Source organism: Monodon monoceros, unplaced genomic scaffold, assembly GCF_005190385.1.
Source record: "Monodon monoceros isolate NGI ecotype Baffin Bay Population unplaced genomic scaffold, NGI_Narwhal_1 Super_Scaffold_18, whole genome shotgun sequence".
In the NCBI taxonomy this organism is placed as follows: domain Eukaryota; kingdom Metazoa; phylum Chordata; class Mammalia; order Artiodactyla; family Monodontidae; genus Monodon; species Monodon monoceros.
In genome coordinates this window covers 68595878-68613613 of record NW_021703774.1, presented here as the reverse complement: position 1 = coordinate 68613613, position 17736 = coordinate 68595878, and the positions used below count along the sequence as shown (strand labels likewise).

At 56.1% G+C, this 17736-nt stretch overlaps 1 protein-coding gene across 1 annotated transcript; it reads left to right on the top strand.

Moving 5' to 3' along the window:
- The first annotated feature begins 1894 nt into the window (after positions 1-1894).
- Positions 1895-17486, top strand: NTRK1 (neurotrophic receptor tyrosine kinase 1). The gene is made up of 17 exons (XM_029230923.1): positions 1895-2016; positions 2292-2363; positions 3130-3321; positions 4212-4280; positions 5013-5158; positions 5408-5550; positions 7819-7951; positions 9924-10250; positions 10688-10705; positions 10877-10929; positions 11199-11301; positions 11809-11955; positions 12280-12410; positions 12610-12782; positions 15061-15301; positions 15668-15826; positions 17100-17486. Exons 5-17 carry the CDS (start codon positions 5140-5142, stop codon positions 17283-17285), a joined length of 1833 nt encoding a protein of 610 aa, XP_029086756.1. The 5' UTR covers positions 1895-2016; positions 2292-2363; positions 3130-3321; positions 4212-4280; positions 5013-5139; the 3' UTR covers positions 17286-17486.
- Positions 17487-17736: the final 250 nt, after the last annotated feature.

Sequence of the window (17736 nt, the reverse complement as noted above, 5' to 3'; positions counted from 1 at the left end):
CAAAGCAGGGCCCAGGCTCCTGAATGTTCCCCATCAGCCCTCTCTTCTCCTGATTCCCTTCCAAGCCCCTAGTAGGTACAGCTGGGGGAGGGGGTGGAAGTGTGGACAGGTTGGGGCTGGGGGTGTGGGAGGCATGCAGGGTGGTGAGCTGAGCTGTCCCTCTGGATGGGGGGGGCAGTCTAACCCCTGCCTCCGCCTGCAAGGTCCCCTCCTCCTCCCTCACCCGCAGAGCTAAGGAGGAGATAATGGACTCGAATAGACAGATTGATTATGAATCCAAACGAATGAGGCAGCTTTGAGCACGCTGCCTGACAGTTTGCACACACCCGGCCACACTACGTTCTCACCCCCTCCTGGGCTCCCTATAGCTCTAGGTCCTTTGGGCAGGGGCTGGTGGGGGGTTGGCAGGACAGGGACCTACTCTCTCTCAGAGTCACTGGAGTTTTACTCCCTAGACCTCAGGGGACTGAGGACCTGATGCCTGGCTGTCCTGCAGGGGCCAAGTCTGGGAAGGGCTGGCGGGGAGGGGTCATTCAGGCTGGTCCTGGTTCCCACAATTGAGGAAAGTACAGGGTAGAGGGAGAGAGCTCTGAGAACAGGCAGTGAGTCAGGGGCCCCTGTGTGTGTGGTGGGGGCAGGCCTGACGTGCCGCTGCAGGGCAGCTGACTTCTCAGGAACTCCCTGGCGTGCTAGATCCAGAAGCTGGACAGGGCCTGCAGTGTCAGAAATCCCCCAGCCCTGCACGCCTGCTTTTACTTCTGTCTTTCTCTTCTTCCCATCTTGCTTTCTCTGGCTCTCTGTGCTTATCTGTCTGTCCCTCTGTCTCCATTTTCTTATCTGTCTCTCTCCTTGTCTGTCTCTGTCTCTGTCTCGCTGCCTGTCTCCTCCTGTCAGTCCCTTCCTCCTAGGTGTCCCTGTTTCGCTCTCTCTTTGTTTTTCTGCACCCTGCTCCCCACCCTCAGCCTTCCCATTGCCCTCTCACTGTGAAACACAGCCACTCGTTGCCTCTCCACTGTCCCCAACTCTGACTCTGTCCTCTCATTGCCCCTCTCCTCTTCCCTGGGTCCCTCCTGGGGCAGGGAGGGGCTCAAGGGGTCTCTGACTGACAGCCTCTATGCCTGTCACTCGCTTTGCTGAAAGATGGCGGGGGTGATGGAGGGGTTGCTTCTTGAGTGTGGGGAGGGACCAGCTTTGAGGGGGAGCGGGTGGGGTGTGTGTGTGTGTGTGTCTGCCCCTGTGCGCGTGCACAGCAGTATGGGTGAGCCCAGACGGTGGCCCCTGAGTGGTGTGTTTGGGAGCGCATATTTACATGGCCACAGGGCTTCCTTTGTGCTGGGTGGGGCAGTGGCAGGGATGAGCACGGGCCCTTTGTGGAAACAAGCATTTCAGCGTGACCCCCTATTGCTGAGCGTGTGCAGGAGAGGCTCTGTGTTTAAAAGCAGAACGCCAAGCTGCAAATGGACTTGTGTGTGTTTGTGAGTGCGAGTATGCCCACACATTCTCACGTGTGTGTGTGCATGTGTGTGTGCGCGCATGAGAGCTATGCAGCTATGTTTGTCCCCGTGGGAGAGCGTGAGCATGCACACGGGCACACCTGTGGGTTCATGCATGCATGTGTAGACGTGTGTGAGGAGATGTGTCTCTGTGCGTATGTTTACACACCTGTGTGTGTGCATGCTTGAGTGTGTGAGAGTGTGCACGTGTGGTGGTGTGAGGATGCATGCATGGGACGGTGTGGCTGTGTGAGGTGGTGGGTCTCCATGCATATGAGGCTGCACGTGTGTGGGCATGCCTGTGCATGTGTGCGCGTGTAAACAGGTTTTTGTGTGACTGGGTGCATGTGTGCACATGCGCATGTGATTGGGAGGGAGGGAGGTGGGTGGGTGTGGGAACTCGAGTGTGGGCCTGGGCCCCTGTGACTCCCATCCCCTCTCCCCACAGCTACATCGAGAACCAGCCGCATCTGTGGCAGCTGAAGCTCAGTGACCTGAGGGGCCTGGGGGAGCTGAGAAACCTGTGAGGGGCTCCACACAGGGCCTGGGGGACCAGAGGGTCAGGGAGGGCTCAAGGGGCCTGGGATGGGCGTGGGAGGACCTGAGAGGCTCCGGACGGAGGGGCTGGCCGCTCAGTGAGCTCAGTGGTCTCAGGGGTCCAGGGTGGCTGAGAAAGCTTTGAGGAGGGTGGGGAGGGATCCAGGGCTCAGCATGGGGGACCGGAGGGCTGGCATGGGCAGAGAGTGTGACCCAGGGGGGCTACGACCCTCGGTGTTGATCCTGCTGCACCCTCCCCAGCACCATCGTGAAGAGTGGTCTCCGTTTCGTGGCGCCAGATGCCTTCCATTTCACTCCTCGTCTCCGTCGCCTGTGAGTGGCCAGGGCTGGGCAGAGGGGGGTGAGAAGACACCTAGGCTTGGGTGGCTAATGGGCTTGGCCCTCCCCAGGGAACTGTTCTGAGGAAGGCCCCAGCCTGGTCAGGGAAGTCGTTCCGCCCGTTCTCCTGGGGCCTTCTTCTTATCCACTTCAGGGATGGCGGTGCCCTCAGCTCCCACCCCTGCCAGCTGGAAGGTCCTTCTTGCTGTCTCACTTCCATGCTTCATGCTACAGGGACACTTCTCATAGGTGCCTGCCTCAGTTTTCTTCCCAGGGCTCAGATACACACCAGTCCAAAGGGAGCAAGGATCGGGAACAGGGCCCCGGGTTCTGGCCGGGACTCTATCTCCCACCTGCTCCCTAGCCCCTGGGATAGCCTGGGAGCTGGGGGATCAGATCTGCCACTTGGTGTACTCCCCTGGGAGTCACAGCCACCCTTTCCGTAGAGGAGGGGGAGGGGCAGGGGTGGGCAGGAGACACCTCCAAAGGAGAGACCCTTGGAGTCCCTGGCAGCCCCTCTGAGGGTAGGAGTTCAGCTCCTCTCACCACTGGCAGGTGGAGAGACAGGAAGAGTGGTGGGAGCCTGCCATTCAGAGTTGTGCTGGGTACTCTAAACTCTCTGTGTGTCCGTGATTTAGCAACAACGACGACAAAATGAGGTGATGTTACCCTCACTGACTGTGTACTAGGGCTTCAGTTAAAAATGTGTACTTGGGCTTCCCTGGTGGCGCAGTGGTTGAGAGTCCGCCTGCCGATGCAGGGGACGCGGGTTCGTGCCCCGGGTCCGGGAAGATCCCACACGCCGCGGAGCGGTTGGCCCCATGAGCCATGGCCGCTGAGCCTGCGCGTCCGGAGCCTGTGCTCCGCAACGGGAGAGGCCACAGCAGTGAGAGGCCCGCGTACCGCGAAAAAAAAAAAAAAAGCGTACTCAGCGACACCTCACGATACTTAGGTCAGTGAATCTTCACAATCAACCTGGTGAGAAAGGTAGTGTCATCTCCATTTTATAGATGAGAATTCTGAGAATCAGACGTGTTCAGTTTCTGGGCTGAGGTCACGCAGCTGTAAGTGGCAGGACAGAGGCACACTCAGCTCTGTCTGGCGCTGAAGCGGGTAGTCTTTGTGATCCCCCTGTGGCGGCTACCCTCCATCTCAGCCTCCACAAACTGAAAGACAGCTAGGCAAGGGGAGGGGTCAGGGCAGACCCCTCAGAGGCAGAGGTCCCCGGAGTGGCAGCCTGGTGCAGGGTGTAGAGTCCTGGAGCTGGCCCCTCACCCAACTCCCCTTCTCTATCTCTACAGCTAGGGGGCTGGGGGCCTGGGGTCCCTTGCAGCCAGCTTTCCTTAGTCCCTGAGGAGGGGAAGGAAGGAGGAGTGGGGAGGGAAGCCGGGGAAGGACTCTGAGATCCTCACCACTGCGTCCGGCAGGCGGCAAGGGAGTGTGGAGGCCCTGTGATCCCCCTCCTCTTCTGGCCCCGTCCTGGGCTCTGTGGGCAGGCAGCACAGATGGAGCCCCTGCCCCCAGCTGGGGCCTCAGCACTTTGCCAGCTGGGGCCAAGGCTTGGGGAGGGATAGCGGCTGTTCCCTCAGACCACCCCGCTTCCCTGGGGTCTGGGGAGGGGCTTCAGTGCGGTTAACCCTTGTTGTCCCAGGGAGAAGAGCAGGACTCAGAGAGCCCAACTGGTCCCCCCTCTCCAGTGACTCGCAGGCTAGTTGTAGTTGCCAGGGCTGGGGTCGGCGGAGCCAGATGTCAGCTTCCTCCTGGCTCCTCCCCTCCCTCACACTGGGTCAGAGCGAGGTCGCTTGCTCACAGGGTCTGTCTGCTCTGTCTCAACTCCCGCAGGGATCTGTCCTTCAATGCTCTGGAGTCTCTCTCCTGGAAAACCGTCCAGGGCCTCTCCCTACAGGAACTGTGAGTGTGGGGACTTCCAGGGTCAAGAGCGGCAAGTGTGTGTGTGTGTGTGTGTGTGTGTGTGTGTGTGTGTGTGTGCGCGTGTGCCCTCGGGCACTTGAACCTCTGTGTGAAGGTATGTGTCGCTGTGTCTGTGTGGAACTTTGGGGGTGGGGTGTTCTCTCTGGGGCCGCGTGTTTGGCTGTCCATATGCATGTTTGTGAACGCCCCCATCGAAGCAGAAGCTGCAGGCCCACCCATTGAGGTGGTGATTGCCCTGGGCACATTTGGGGTGGGGGGTGGAGAGCTGGCCTGGACAACTGATTGCGTGTGTGCTTGGGGGGCTGGGGGCTGGCCTGGTTCTCGGGGACTGTGCACGCCGGCACATCCTCCCACAGTGTTCATGGGATGGGTGGGACGGCAGTGGTCCATGTTTGTTTGGTGGGTGCCTAAGGCCACTGGGTCACCCCGGAAGGCTGTGCCCTTCTCTCCTTGTCACCCTACTTGGAGCCCTCACCTGGCTTGTCACCCTGGGGAGCCCAGGTGAGGGAATTCCACGTAGCCCACAGCTGGCTATCTTAGACTTTCGGCATTCTATTCTATAGGGGGGTCCATGAGAGGAACTTCTCCCGTGTCCCCACTCCTTCACCTCTAGACAGTCCACCCTGCTGTCCAACTGCATTCCCTCTTGCTGTAGTACTCCTTCACATCTGCCCTTCCCCTGACTCTCTTGGTGTCCCCCACACCCACCAGAGTCCTGTCGGGGAACCCCCTGCACTGTACCTGTGCCCTGCTCTGGCTGCAGCGCTGGGAGGAGGAGGGGCTGGGCGGAGTGCGGGAACAGAAGCTGCAGTGTCCCAGGCAGGGGCCCCTTGCCCTCATGTCCAACACCAGCTGCGGTACGTGCTGGAGGTGGTGTGAGGGGCTGGGAAAGAGCACCATGCTTGGGGAGAGGGCACTGGGCAGGGCTCAGGGGGTGAGCCCTGAAGAGGGACTGGGAAACGGGCATTGGCAAGAGCTGGGGGAAACTGAAGGTTGGGGGGCAGGGGCAGGGTCTCTGAGGAGGGTGGGAGAAGGAACCCCGCCCAAGGGCGGGGCTCGGAGGCAGCTCCCAGCTCTAATGCCCCTCGGGCATCCTGGGCCACTAGGTGTACCCACGCTGAAGGTCCAGATGCCCAATGCCTCCGTGGACGTGGGAGACGACGTGTTGCTGCAGTGCCAGGTGGAGGGGCAGGGCCTGGAGCAGGCTGGCTGGATCTTCACGGAGCTGGAGGAGTCAGCCACGGTGATGGTGAGAAGCCCTCCACCGCCCGTGCCCCCATGCCCCCCTCCTGATTCGAGGCCTGCACAGAGCACAGGAGGCAAAGACAGGGAAAGAGAGACAACAAATAAGAAGAACATAAAGGATGAGGGATGGACAGAGATGGTTTAGACCCCTGGGACTAAGGCTTGTGCTGCTGGGCAGCCGCAGGCATGCACATGCCCTCAGGCCAGGCCCTGGCCCAGCAAGGACCCCAGGCTCCACCGATCCGCCAAAACTTAGGTCCCCACTCTGGGATCACGGTGCTGGCCACAAGAGAGAGGGTCACAGAGCCCTCACATATTGGAGCTGAGCAGGGGAACCCAACAGACCAACTCTCCCATCCACCTCCTTTCTAGATAAGGAAACTGAGAACCAGGGACAGGGCACAATATTTGCGGTCCTGCACCCAGGCCAGTTCTTGGGGGCCTTTTGGTCATTTTCTAGAGATTCTGGAAGGAACATTCTCTTGAGTGTGTGATGAGCATATTAATAAAGGAGGCACGGGTCTGGTTCCAGCTCTCTCACTAATTAATTCTTGGAGTGACTTTTGGAAAAATCCCTCAGTCTGCCTGCATTTTGGTTTTCTTATCTGTCAGCTGAGGAGGTAGACATGATGGCCTTCTGATGTCCTGCCTGCCTCTGGGCACTCTCTGGCCTCTTATCCAGATCGGTCTTTGGGCATCTTCCCAGGTCTTGCCCTTTGTCCTCAGGCTGGCGACGGGCAACTGAGAGTAGCTGTAGTTGACTCAGGAGGCCTCATGGACAAGGTCAGCAGGGGCCGACGTTGGGCTGTGCCCACCCAGAAAGCTGGCCCCTCATGGGTGGACACAGAGGGTCCAGTCCCTGGAAGGAGCTGGGTCAGTGAAAGCAGGGGTGTGGTGTTCAGTTTGGAGGCCCTCGCTTTGGGAGTGGAGTCAACCCCAGAATTGCTAATGGCCCCTGGAACAATATTGAAGGAGGAATCACAAGCCACTGAGTGGTTCCTCCTCTCCCGGAGATCAAAGCCACTGAGACTGAGTAATGGAAAAGGGGACAAGACAGAAGCAAGAGGCTGGGCATGACCATCTGTGGAGAGACCTTTGATAAGCTGTTTTGGGAAGTTGCAGGTTTTTGCTTTTCTCTTTGGGAGCTTTACATGTTTGCTACCACTTCTGTTTTCTGGAGACTTCCTATACAAAAGCCATAGCCTAACTGGGTTAAATGGAGGGGAGGGGAAGCTGGTCCCCCTCAGGAGTGTGAAGGGTGGCAGAGCAGCTCCAAGGGAAGAGTTCACGGGACCCCATACCCCAGGGTGACTTGGAGGAGATGGGACAGCCGAGAGAAGCTAAGGGCAGGGCTTCCCTTTGGGGTGGCTGGAACCCAGGCCTTGCATAAGAGGCTGCAGAGCTCCTCTGGAATCTTTGAACTCACATATTCCAGTGGAAGCCCAGAGAAACTTCACCTTTCGTGGTATTTATTCAAGGGATTCCACATTTACAAAATTTCCAGGTAAATCAGATTTGTCCACTACTTCAGCTATTTTCATCATTTTATGAAAATAGCTTTCTAAAATGTCAAAAGATCATTTTGTTTACCTCTTCAGCTTACAAAATAAGAAAATCTTGGTTCGGCAGGACTAAGAATTGTCTTAAGGCCACACAACGTCCGTGGTGTCTTAGGAAGAGAATCTGAATCAGGTTCAGTCTTTGATGATGATTCAGAGCCAGGCCGCTTAGCTTCTCTCTAACTTCACTCTCTTTTTCCATCTGCCAAAGGTAGTCACCATGCTTCTACCGTTGCTTCTAAGTGCTGCCCTGTTACCAGCACCATCTCTTTGTTTCTGATCTTCCTTGGGCTGAGACTAAGTTTCTTAGAACTATGTGTAAAACAAGAATGAGTAGGTGGTGAGGTCCTAGCTGGTTTTCCAATTAGTTGTGCATATGTAGTACTTGGGATTTGTGACATCTATTTAGCTGTTTAGATGGGTGGTTTTATGGCTTGGGGTACTTTGTGCCTATCTTGAGGTTATTGGTTGTGTTCTAGAGTTTTCAGATCATTAAACAAATGATCCAGGAGAATCTGCAAACAAGCTCTAAAGGAGGGCCATTCTCTGCTATATTCTCTCCCACACCTTTTTCCTTCCCCTCCCTCCCGGCCTTCCTCCCTTTTCCATCTGGTCCAGAGGTGCTCCCCAAAGACATCAGCTCCAGCCACCCTGCCTCCAATCCCAAGCTAGCTGAAGCTTTTCTTGATTTTCCCCTTTCTTCTCTGACCCAGCAATCTGGGAGTCTGCCGTCCTTGGGACTGACCCTGGCCAATGTCACCAGTGACCTCAATAGGAAGAACGTGACGTGCTGGGCGGAGAATGACGTGGGCCGGGCTGAAGTCTCTGTCCAGGTCAACGTCTCCTGTGAGTCCCAATGACTGCCCCTGCGCCCACCCCCATTCCTTCTTCCCTGAAAAGAGGATGTGAGCGTGGGGGGCTGCAGGAAAGGGGTGGGATGTGTGTGTCCACAGCTGCTCCCTCCCAGCTGTTTCCAGATTCCCATGAAAACCTGATCCTTTGAGGGAAGTCCTGGGGGCTCGTCAAGGCCAGAGGGATGGAGATGGATTTCTTTTTGGCCCCTGCCCAAGTCTTGCTACCTGAAGCCCTCAACACCAGCTGCCTGCCCGTTCTCACTGCTCTGCTGTATTTCTTCATGCCCGTTCCTCCTTAGAACTTTTGCCTACATCCTAGTTTTATTTTTTTAATTTTTAATTAATTAATTAATTAAGTTATTTATTTATGGCTGCGTTGGGCCTTAGTTGTGGCACGCGGGATCTTTCATTGCGGTGGGCGGGCTCTTCATTGCAGCGTGCTGGCTTCTCTCTAGTTGTGGCCCGGGCTTAGTTGCCCCTCGGCATGCGGGGATCTTAGTTCCCCCACCAGGGATCGAACCCGCAACCTCTGCATTGGAAGGGGGATTCTTAACCACTGGACCACCAGGGAAGTCCCTATATCCTAGTTTTAAAAGAAGAAATTCCCCATCTAAGTTCCCCTTTAGGCTTACTGCCTAATTTCCCTAGGTCTGCCACAAATTATTTAAAATCTTCTATGTTATATACATTTTTCTTCTTGTGAAACATAACATACATAGATATGTACATAAAACATATACACCTTAAACAGTAATTATTCTTACCAGCAGTTCAGAAGACACTCTCTTCCTCTCCCCATTCAGAACCTCATCCTTCTCCTCCACCCCATCCTGACTTTTGTGATAATCATTTCCTTGCTTTTAAAAAGAATTTTACACACGTACGCTTCCCTATCAATATGGTTGAGTTTTGTCTGTTCTTGTACATTATATAAATGGAATCATACCTCGTATTATTTTGTGTCTAGTTTCTTCTGCTCAACATTATTATTTTTTAAAGATGTATTTATTATTTATTTTATTTATTTTTGGCTGTGTAGGGTCTTAGTTGCGGGATCTTAACGGGATCTTTGTTGAGGCATGAGGGATCTTTCGTTGACGTGTGCGGGTTTTCTCTCTCTAGTTGTGACGCGCAGGCTACAGAGCGCTTGGGCTCTGTAGTTTATGGAACGCGGGCCCTCTTGTTGAGGTACGCGAGCTCAGTAGTTGTGGCGCATGGGCTTAGCTGCCCCGCAGCATGTGGAATCTTAGCTCCCTGAGCAGGGATTGAACCTGCGTCGCCTGCGTTGTAAGGCAGATTCTTTACCACTGGACCACCAGGGAGGTCCCTCAACATTATTTTTGTAAGGTTCGTCCACGTTAATGGGAGTAACTATTAGTTCATTCAGTTCACGGCTGAGTAGTATTCCGTTGCATGAGTGCTGGCTGGAATTCCAGTATCAATTGTGTGTGTATGTATGTATGTATATATATATATTTTTTCTATTATTGAGGGGCTTTTGTTTCTTTCAGGTTGGGTCTATTTCAAACCCATATCTTTTTTCAAAAAGTTTTTAAACTGTATATATATATATTTTTGTTTGTTTGTTTGTTTGATGTTTAGGCCCCCTTCCTGATCTTCTTAGGCTTGATTACACTTAATTTTTCTGGATCCCTCATCCAAAAGACTCCATGTCTAATTTCCATAAGCCGGTACCCTACTTCTCTACGACTGTTACTTATTTTCTTTAAACCCACCACTTAAGTTCTTTAAGCCTGAGTTTTATGTACCTGCTGCCTGATTTATTTCAGATTTACTGTCAGCTTTCTCCAAAACGTCTCTCCTTATGAATCTCTTAGGGCCTGCTGACCAGTTCCTCTTAGGCCTACCCCCTGATTTCCAGCTGTCCACTCCCAGCCCCACCTAGGATTGGTCAGGCCCGCAGCTGCTCCCGGACTCTGTCTGTCCCCCTCTCTGGCCCACAGTCCCCGCCAGTGTGCACCTGCAGCCGGCCGTGGAGCAGCACCACTGGTGCATCCCCTTCTCGGTGGACGGGCAGCCCACGCCCTCTCTGCGCTGGCTCTTCAATGGCTCTGTGCTCAACGAGACCAGCTTCATCTTCACCGAGTTCCTGGAGCTGGCAGCCAATGAGACCGTGCGACACGGCTGCCTGCGCCTCAACCAGCCCACCCACGTCAACAACGGCAACTACACGCTGCTGGCTACCAACCCCTTGGGCCAGGCCGCCGCCTCCGTCATGGCCGCCTTCATGGACAACCCTTTCGAGTTCAACCCTGAGGACCCCATCCCTGGTGTGAGGGCCACCCTGAACCCTGCCCCCTCTCCCTGGGTTCCACCTGGGTACAGATCCAGGTGTCCAGGGATGCCTGGCCCACTTCCTGCTGTGATCCTGACCTCAGAAGTTGGAGTGCCTGGTCTTGGACAGAAAGAAGCCTGGGGTTCTGGTGTCCAGCTCTGAGCTGTCCTCCTTTGCCCCTGCCTCCCCCAAACCCCAGGAGTCCTGAACCCCTGAGCTCTTCCATTCACTTGGGCTGGCTGAAGAGAGAGCCACGCACCAGGGCATCCCTGGCCCAGCTGGAAAAGGGCCACGTGCATCTTCTCCCTTGAGGTCCAGCAGCTCCACCTCCCCACCCCAGCCCCACCCACGAAGGGATGAGTCCCAGAGGGGGAAGGGGACGCACTGCTCTTTTCCCCATCTGATCGCTTTCTCTCCTCCCTCCTGCTGCAGTCTCCTTCTCGCCGGTGGGTGAGTAGCCCAGGCTGGAGGGCAGGTTCTGTCTGGTCCCTGGAGCTGCGGCTGGGGCAGGGGGTACAGTTAACCTGATCCTTGCAGGGTCAGCTGGGGCCAGGGTGGGGAGTCGGTAGAGGAGACACCGTGTGTGCCAAAGCCTATCCCTCCTGCCCTGTGTCCCCACAGACACCAACAGCACATCCGGAGACCCAGTGGAGAAGGATGAAACACCTTTTGGGGTGAGCGTGGGAAGTGGAAGCTCGTCCAGGACTTTCGATCAGGGGGCCGGGCTAGAGGCTCATCTGCATGTCGGTTCTGGTCAGAGCACAGAGATCAGTAGAGTCTGGCCTGAGCTTAGTCAGCCCCCTTCACAGCCGTGACCCAGGGGAGGAGGAGGCAGGTCTGCGGGCCTGGCTCTGGGCATCTATGCGGGATGGAGAAACAGTTTGCTATGGGGGAGCTCTGAGAGTGCAGACAACCCCCAAATCTGACCACCCCACACCCTCAGGTCTCCATGGCCGTGGGCCTGGCTGTTTTTGCCTGCCTCTTCCTTTCTACGACGTTTCTTGTGCTCAACAAATGTGGACGGAGGAACAAGTTTGGGATCAACCGTGAGTTGGGGGGCTGCAGAATGGCTGTCTGTCAGTCCGTCCATCTGGCTTTGTTTCCTGCTGGCTCTTCCCCACTCTGTCCGCTGTGTGAGGGCCTGTGCACACGTGGAGTTCTACAGAGTGTGTGTTTGGGGTATATGAGGACAGGCTATGGGGCTTGTGAATATGGGTGTGTCGGTGCTGGAGCCGGCGTAGTTTCAGAGGTAGCATCTGCTAATTGGTGGCTGGATTGTAGTCAAACACTAAGTGGGTCTGGGAGGTCTGGGCTCTGCGGGGGGAGCAGTGGGGGAGTTCTCTGGTGGCCCACGGGGCCTGGGGTTGGACAGGAGCCAGACAGAGAATGGCCATAGTGCCTCCCCTTCCTCCTGCCTGCCGTCTGGCTTCCTAGCTCTTCTGTTCCTCCCGTGCAAGTTATGAGGTGGGGTCACCCGGCACCCTGCAACCTGACAGGAGCTAGAGTGTGTGCCTGGGCTGTGACCCCTCCATGTTACTGTGTCTCCTTCCCAGGCCCCACCGTGCTGGCTCCAGAGGATGGACTGGCCATGTCCCTGCATTTCATGACATTGGGTGGCAGCTCCTTGTCTCCCAGCGAGGGCAAAAGCTCTGGGCTCCAAGGCCACATCATTGAGAACCCACAGTACTTCAGTGATGCCTGTGAGGGGCTGGGTCAAGGGTGCGGGCGAGCCTGTGTGTGTGTGTGTTTGTACGTGTGTGTGTGCATGTGTAGAAGGCCCTGTGTGTCATTGCCTTTGCCCACCCCAGGCCTGAACAAGCCTTCCCTCCCACCCCGCTGCCACCCATGTCCACATCATGTCATGGGGCTTGGTGAAGGTGTGAAGGCTCACTTTCAGTGTCCATCCTCCCCTTTGCCTGGAACCCCCTGTGCAGAGCACAGCCCCGCTGGACAGTCCTGTCCTTGCCCCTGTCCCATCCTTCCCAAGACTGGGTCTCTTGTCTGACCCTGCAAGCCCCCCGCAGGTGTTCATCACATCAAGCGCCGGGATATCGTGCTCAAGTGGGAGCTGGGCGAGGGCGCCTTTGGGAAGGTCTTCCTAGCTGAGTGCCACAGCCTGCTGCCTGAGCAGGACAAGATGCTAGTGGCCGTCAAGGTAAGACCTTGGCCAAGCGATATTGCTGGCCCGGTCCCCCCTCCCAGAGCACCATCATTCCAGGATGGGGTGCTCAGGCTGGTGGGTGGGAGGCTGGGGTCCGGCGTGGTTCACGCCTTGTGGGTGGATGGGTCACCTTGGACGTGGGGAGGTCAAGGCTGGGCCCTCGCCCAGGCCTGTCCCCGCCCCTGCCATCCAGGCGCTGAAGGAGGTGTCTGAGAGTACCAGGCAGGACTTCCAGCGGGAGGCCGAGCTGCTCACCATGCTGCAGCACCAGCACATCGTGCGCTTCTTTGGCGTCTGCACCGAGGGCCGCCCGCTGCTCATGGTCTTCGAGTACATGCGGCACGGTGACCTCAACCGCTTCCTCCGGTATGAGGGCCCGGCCCTGGCGCTGGCCCCTGGCCCGTCGTCCCTTCCCTACAAGCACATCCCTGCTTGTCTGCTGAACTGCGGGGGGTGGGACACCAAGAAGAAGCAGGAAGGCCCTGTCCGCAAGGCAAATGTGAGGCAAATGTGTGAATGTGAGGAGAGTCCATGCGGAGGACAGAGCGGCACTGTCAGGGAGGTTGCCTTAGCAGAAGCCAGGAGCCGAATCTTCAGGATGGGTGGGCTTTGCAAAGTGTGTGTGCACTTGCGTGTGGCACACAGAAGCCAGGCCTGTAGGAGGTGGCAGTTTTGATAACTACGATAACAGCAGTAACAGGCATTTATCAGGCACTCTCCACGCTCCAGGCACTATGCTATATATTTTATAATTCATTCTAATTATGACTGTCTGTGCTTATACATATATGTCTGTATAATGATATAAACGTATATTTATTTTTCATAGTTTTTTAGCATATATGGCAGTTTACACTTGAAGAAAGTTACCAAAAATTCGTTTCTTTGGCTTTGGACAGAACAACTCTGATATGTTAACTAATTTGTACTGATAATTTTAATAACTTCAAGAAATGTACCCATTTCTCAGATGAGGCTTACAGAGGTTAAGTGACTTGCTCAAGGGCACACAGGTAACAAATGGTCCAGGGAGATGTGACCCCAGGCAGAGCCCTGCTCTCAACCCCTGACTGTGATGGCCACATACTCCCTTCGTCGAGTCCTACTCCGATGAGGTGGACCCCCTGTGAGGTTGGGGCAGTGTGAGGCAGGGAAAGGGCCAGGGTTTGGAATCAACTGTGACTGATTAGCTGAGCCTACTTTGCCAAGTAGATTTCCTCTCTGACCTCAGTTTCCCTTACCAGTAAGAGGGACAACGGGGGACTGTGGCTCTGGATGAGTGTGTTTGTACAGCTGATGGTAGTGATTTGGTCTCCAAACATCCCTTTGGGAGTGTCAGGTCATTCATGTAGCCAGGCTGCAAAATTCAGCTGGGAGAGACCCCAGAGTCTGAGCTTATCTTGAGCATGGGGAGGAGCCAATGGAGGATGTGGAGAGGGAAGGAGGTGAGGGCAGACCTGAGGTTAAATGTGGAGGTGAATTGGCTCAGAGGAACCCAAGTCAAGAGGAGGCCAAAGGGGAACCCTTCCCCTTACTCACCAGATGCGGTGTGGGCTCTGTGCTAGGGACCGGATGCAAGCCAGGATCCATCTGGGGTCCAGGATGGAGGAAAAGCAGCTTTATTTAGTGGAGAGAGCATGGGGAAACCGAAGGAGGGAAACATGAAAGCTCCTAGATGAGTCTGGAAGACTTCCCCTAGGAGGGGCCTATTTCTACTTCTACTCGCCTCTGGGCCTCTACCTCTGCCTGGTACACTGGGTCTCCTTCCCAGCCCCTTCACCCACCCCTGTCCCCGACCCCTTCAAGTGGCTTACCCACCTCCCTTCCCAAGGGCTTGAGTCTCAGTTTAGATGTCTCTTCTTCCATGAAGCCTTCCCTGACTTCTTCCATCCCTACCCTGAGTGCCCATCAGGTGCTCCCCACATTGCACTGCTGTAACCTGTTTATCTGCATCCTACCCTCCACTGTAGCTCAGGTGCTTGGCACATTGGAGATGTTACCCAGAATAAGTGAAGAGATAAATTGCTGAGGAGAAAGTTGGCCAGTAGGAAAGGGCAGTACTGACAAAACCATCAGCTCAGACAGCTTCAGAAGAAGGAATATTTGGGGAATGGAGATGAATGATCAGGTACTGGTCTAGAGGGATGGCTGTGGGGAGGAGGAGGGCATCCTGGAAACCTTTGGAAGGAAGGCTGGATACCGAGGGCAAAGGTGAGAGAGACAGGAATCAAGGACTACCAGATTTCAGGCTCACAGCCTGAGTGAGGGATGTTCCCTTCATTGAGTCAGGGGCAGGCCTGGGGGAAGATGCTGAGCATCTTCGCAAGGGCTGAGTCGGAGGTGTACCCGGGCAAGAGATGTAGGGGCCAGTGGGCAGCTCCAGTGGGCTTGGAGTTCAAGGGGGCTGCCTGAGAGGAAGGCATTAATGTGGAAAGTGTGGGCACCAGTGGAAGCTCTAGAGGTGGGGCACACCAGCCGGCCCTCATCCCGGTCCCTCCAGACAGCTGCCTCCCCTTCTTTCTTTCCTCCATTCCCTGAGTCCCTTCCCCCACCCCCCACCCCCCAGCTCCCTGGGCTCCCTTCTCTCAGGCTCCTGGGGTTTCTCTCCTCCCAGCCTATGCTTCTCCCTCACTCTTTCTCGAAGGTCCCACGGGCCTGATGCCAAGCTGTTGGCTGGTGGGGAGGACGTGGCTCCAGGGCCTCTGGGCCTGGGGCAGCTGCTGGCCGTGGCTAGCCAGGTCGCCGCGGGGATGGTGTACCTGGCGGGTCTGCACTTCGTGCATCGGGACCTGGCCACGCGCAACTGTCTGGTGGGTCAGGGACTAGTGGTCAAGATCGGCGATTTCGGCATGAGCAGGGATATCTACAGCACCGACTATTACCGCGTAAGTCTTTCACCCCGACCCCTCCCACAGCATCCAAACTGTAGACACGCTAATGCCGAGTCCCCCTCCAGTGCCTGCCCTTGCTGGGCACGCCCTCCTCTTCCTCAGGCGGTGTGGTGTCTGAGACTCTCTGGCTCTGGTTTTTAACCCTCCTCCTACCCCCTCAGCCCCCAGTGGAGGAGGGTCTGTCTCCACTATCACGGAGGGAAACGGGCACCATCGGTTTTTCCCTTTTAGCCCTGGGCGGGAGAGCCACTTCTATTTATTTTTAATGACGGGACTGGGGGCGGGTCTGCGTCATGCGTCAGGAGAGGCTGTCCGCGGTGGGCGCCCGCAGGAGGTGACGCAGCGCCTGCACGCCGGCAGGTGGGAGGCCGCACCATGCTGCCCATCCGCTGGATGCCACCTGAGAGCATCCTCTACCGCAAGTTCACCACCGAGAGCGACGTGTGGAGCTTCGGCGTGGTGCTCTGGGAGATCTTCACCTACGGCAAGCAACCCTGGTACCAGCTCTCCAACACAGAGGTCAGCCCCGCTCCATGGGTCATTCCCTGCCGGCCACCCTTTCCCCGCCCCTTCGGGTCGCTTTTTCAGGAAATTCTGTCCCCTTTTGCCCCTCATCCCACTGCCGGCAGGCGGGGCACCCACCCAGCATCCTGCTGACACTGCTCTCTCCACCCCAACCCTGTTCTTTTCTCACATTCTTCCTTCTCCTATTCTAACTGGCTCCTGGGGGGACCTCAAAGCACTTATAAATGGAGCCCAGACCTCCATCCCTAGCTGCATTTTATAGACCTAGTAGGCATCATCAGGGTGAAAGGGAGAGGCATGGAAAGAGGAACACAGCACGAGAGGGCCTGACGCTCCAGCAGGGAGGCTGGAGGTTAGACTGTAAGAAGGACGGTCCTACACCTCCCCTTGCGCTCCTGGCTGGACACAGGTGTCCCCTCTCCCAGAGCAGCTCCCCCCACCCCCTCCTTGGCTCGCAGCTGTCAGTTTCCATTTCTCCTCCTAATGCAGTCTGCTCCCTGGAGGCTGGTGGCGTGGGAGAGAGGGTTATAGATTTTAATTTTCTCAAGCACTGAGAGAAGGAATGGAATTAGTGCCGCCCATAACCCAAGCCCTCTAATGGCGAGGGAGGGAAGAAGGTGGGAAGAGACTCCAGGCCCTTCAAGCATCTCCCTGCCACAGTCTCTCCTTCTTTGGATCCCTTAGCTGCTCTTGCAGTCCTTCCTGGAGTTTAACTTTGATCTTTCCTGCTGCAGTTGTCTTTTAAGAGCATCTAGGTCCCCACAGAGTGGCACCTACAGAAGAGAAAAAAAGTGGGGTTGCCCTCTACCTTAAAATGCAAGCCAGCCACTTTTCAAGGCCTTTACCTGCAACCCTGGTCTGTTTTCTTTTTGCCCTCTGGAGCTGAGAGATGGAGAACGCTTCCCTTCTTCCATGCAGCCCTCGACATTAAACTGATGGATTTGGCAAATGCCTTGGCCCCTCCCCTTCCTTAGCCCACCTGGCAAGTCTTCCTAGGGTCTGATTCCAGCCCTTTGGGATACAATTCTACCCCAGCCCAGCCCTCCCAGGGTCTCTCTAGCTTTAATCCTTCCACTGCTCAGTGTCAGAGTGGAAAGGAATCTTGCGATTCACTGCATCCTTTCAGACTATTAGTAGCTACGAGGCCCAGACATATCGTATGACCTGCCTTGGGAGCTTCAATGAGGCAGAGGCAGTGCTGGGTCAGGCCTCACTCTCCTGCCCCCAGCCCAGTATGCCCTCTTCTCTCTCCCTCTGGTGGCCCCAGGCGATCGAGTGCATCACACAGGGACGTGAGCTGGAGCGACCGCGTGCCTGCCCACCGGAGGTCTATGCCATTATGCGAGGCTGCTGGCAGCGGGAGCCCCAACAACGCCACAGCATCAAGGATGTGCACACCCGGCTGCAAGCCCTTGCCCAGGCGCCTCCTGTCTACCTGGATGTCCTGGGCTAGGAGGCTGGCCCAGGGGCTGGGGCTGAGTAGCCGGAATACTGCAGCCTGCCCTCAGCGACCCCCATGGCTCCCAGCAGCCCCAGGGTGATCTCAAAGCATCTAACTCACCCTCAGCATGCGGGAGGGGACAGGTGGGGTCTGGGAGCGGAGGATGTTCCTGCTTCTCTAGGCAGGGTTCCGCGATAGCAATTATATTTATTATCCCTTGGCTGTGTCTCTTGCCAATTCTTGGGATGATGTCGTTCTGGGAGGGGGTTATCGGGACTCAGGTAGGGGGATGATTCTCTGGGATCCTCCCCCTCTCTGCCTAACCTCAGCCACCTACCCCTACTGCATGCAGCTGTCACATCCACCTCGTAGTTGTGGTTTGCCTCCCAGTTCCATGGTCATCTTGTCCGCCTGGCGGTGAGGCAGCCTCAGGTCAAGCTTCCCGGACCTTCAGACCCTAATT

Bases quoted from the DNA above. Each gene is read 5' to 3' on its own strand.
- NTRK1 (XM_029230923.1), top strand. The intron at 10,930-11,198 runs GTGAGCGTGGGA...CCACACCCTCAG, and splicing joins AGGATGAAACACCTTTTGGG to GTCTCCATGGCCGTGGGCCT. The intron at 11,302-11,808 runs GTGAGTTGGGGG...TCTCCTTCCCAG, and splicing joins GAACAAGTTTGGGATCAACC to GCCCCACCGTGCTGGCTCCA.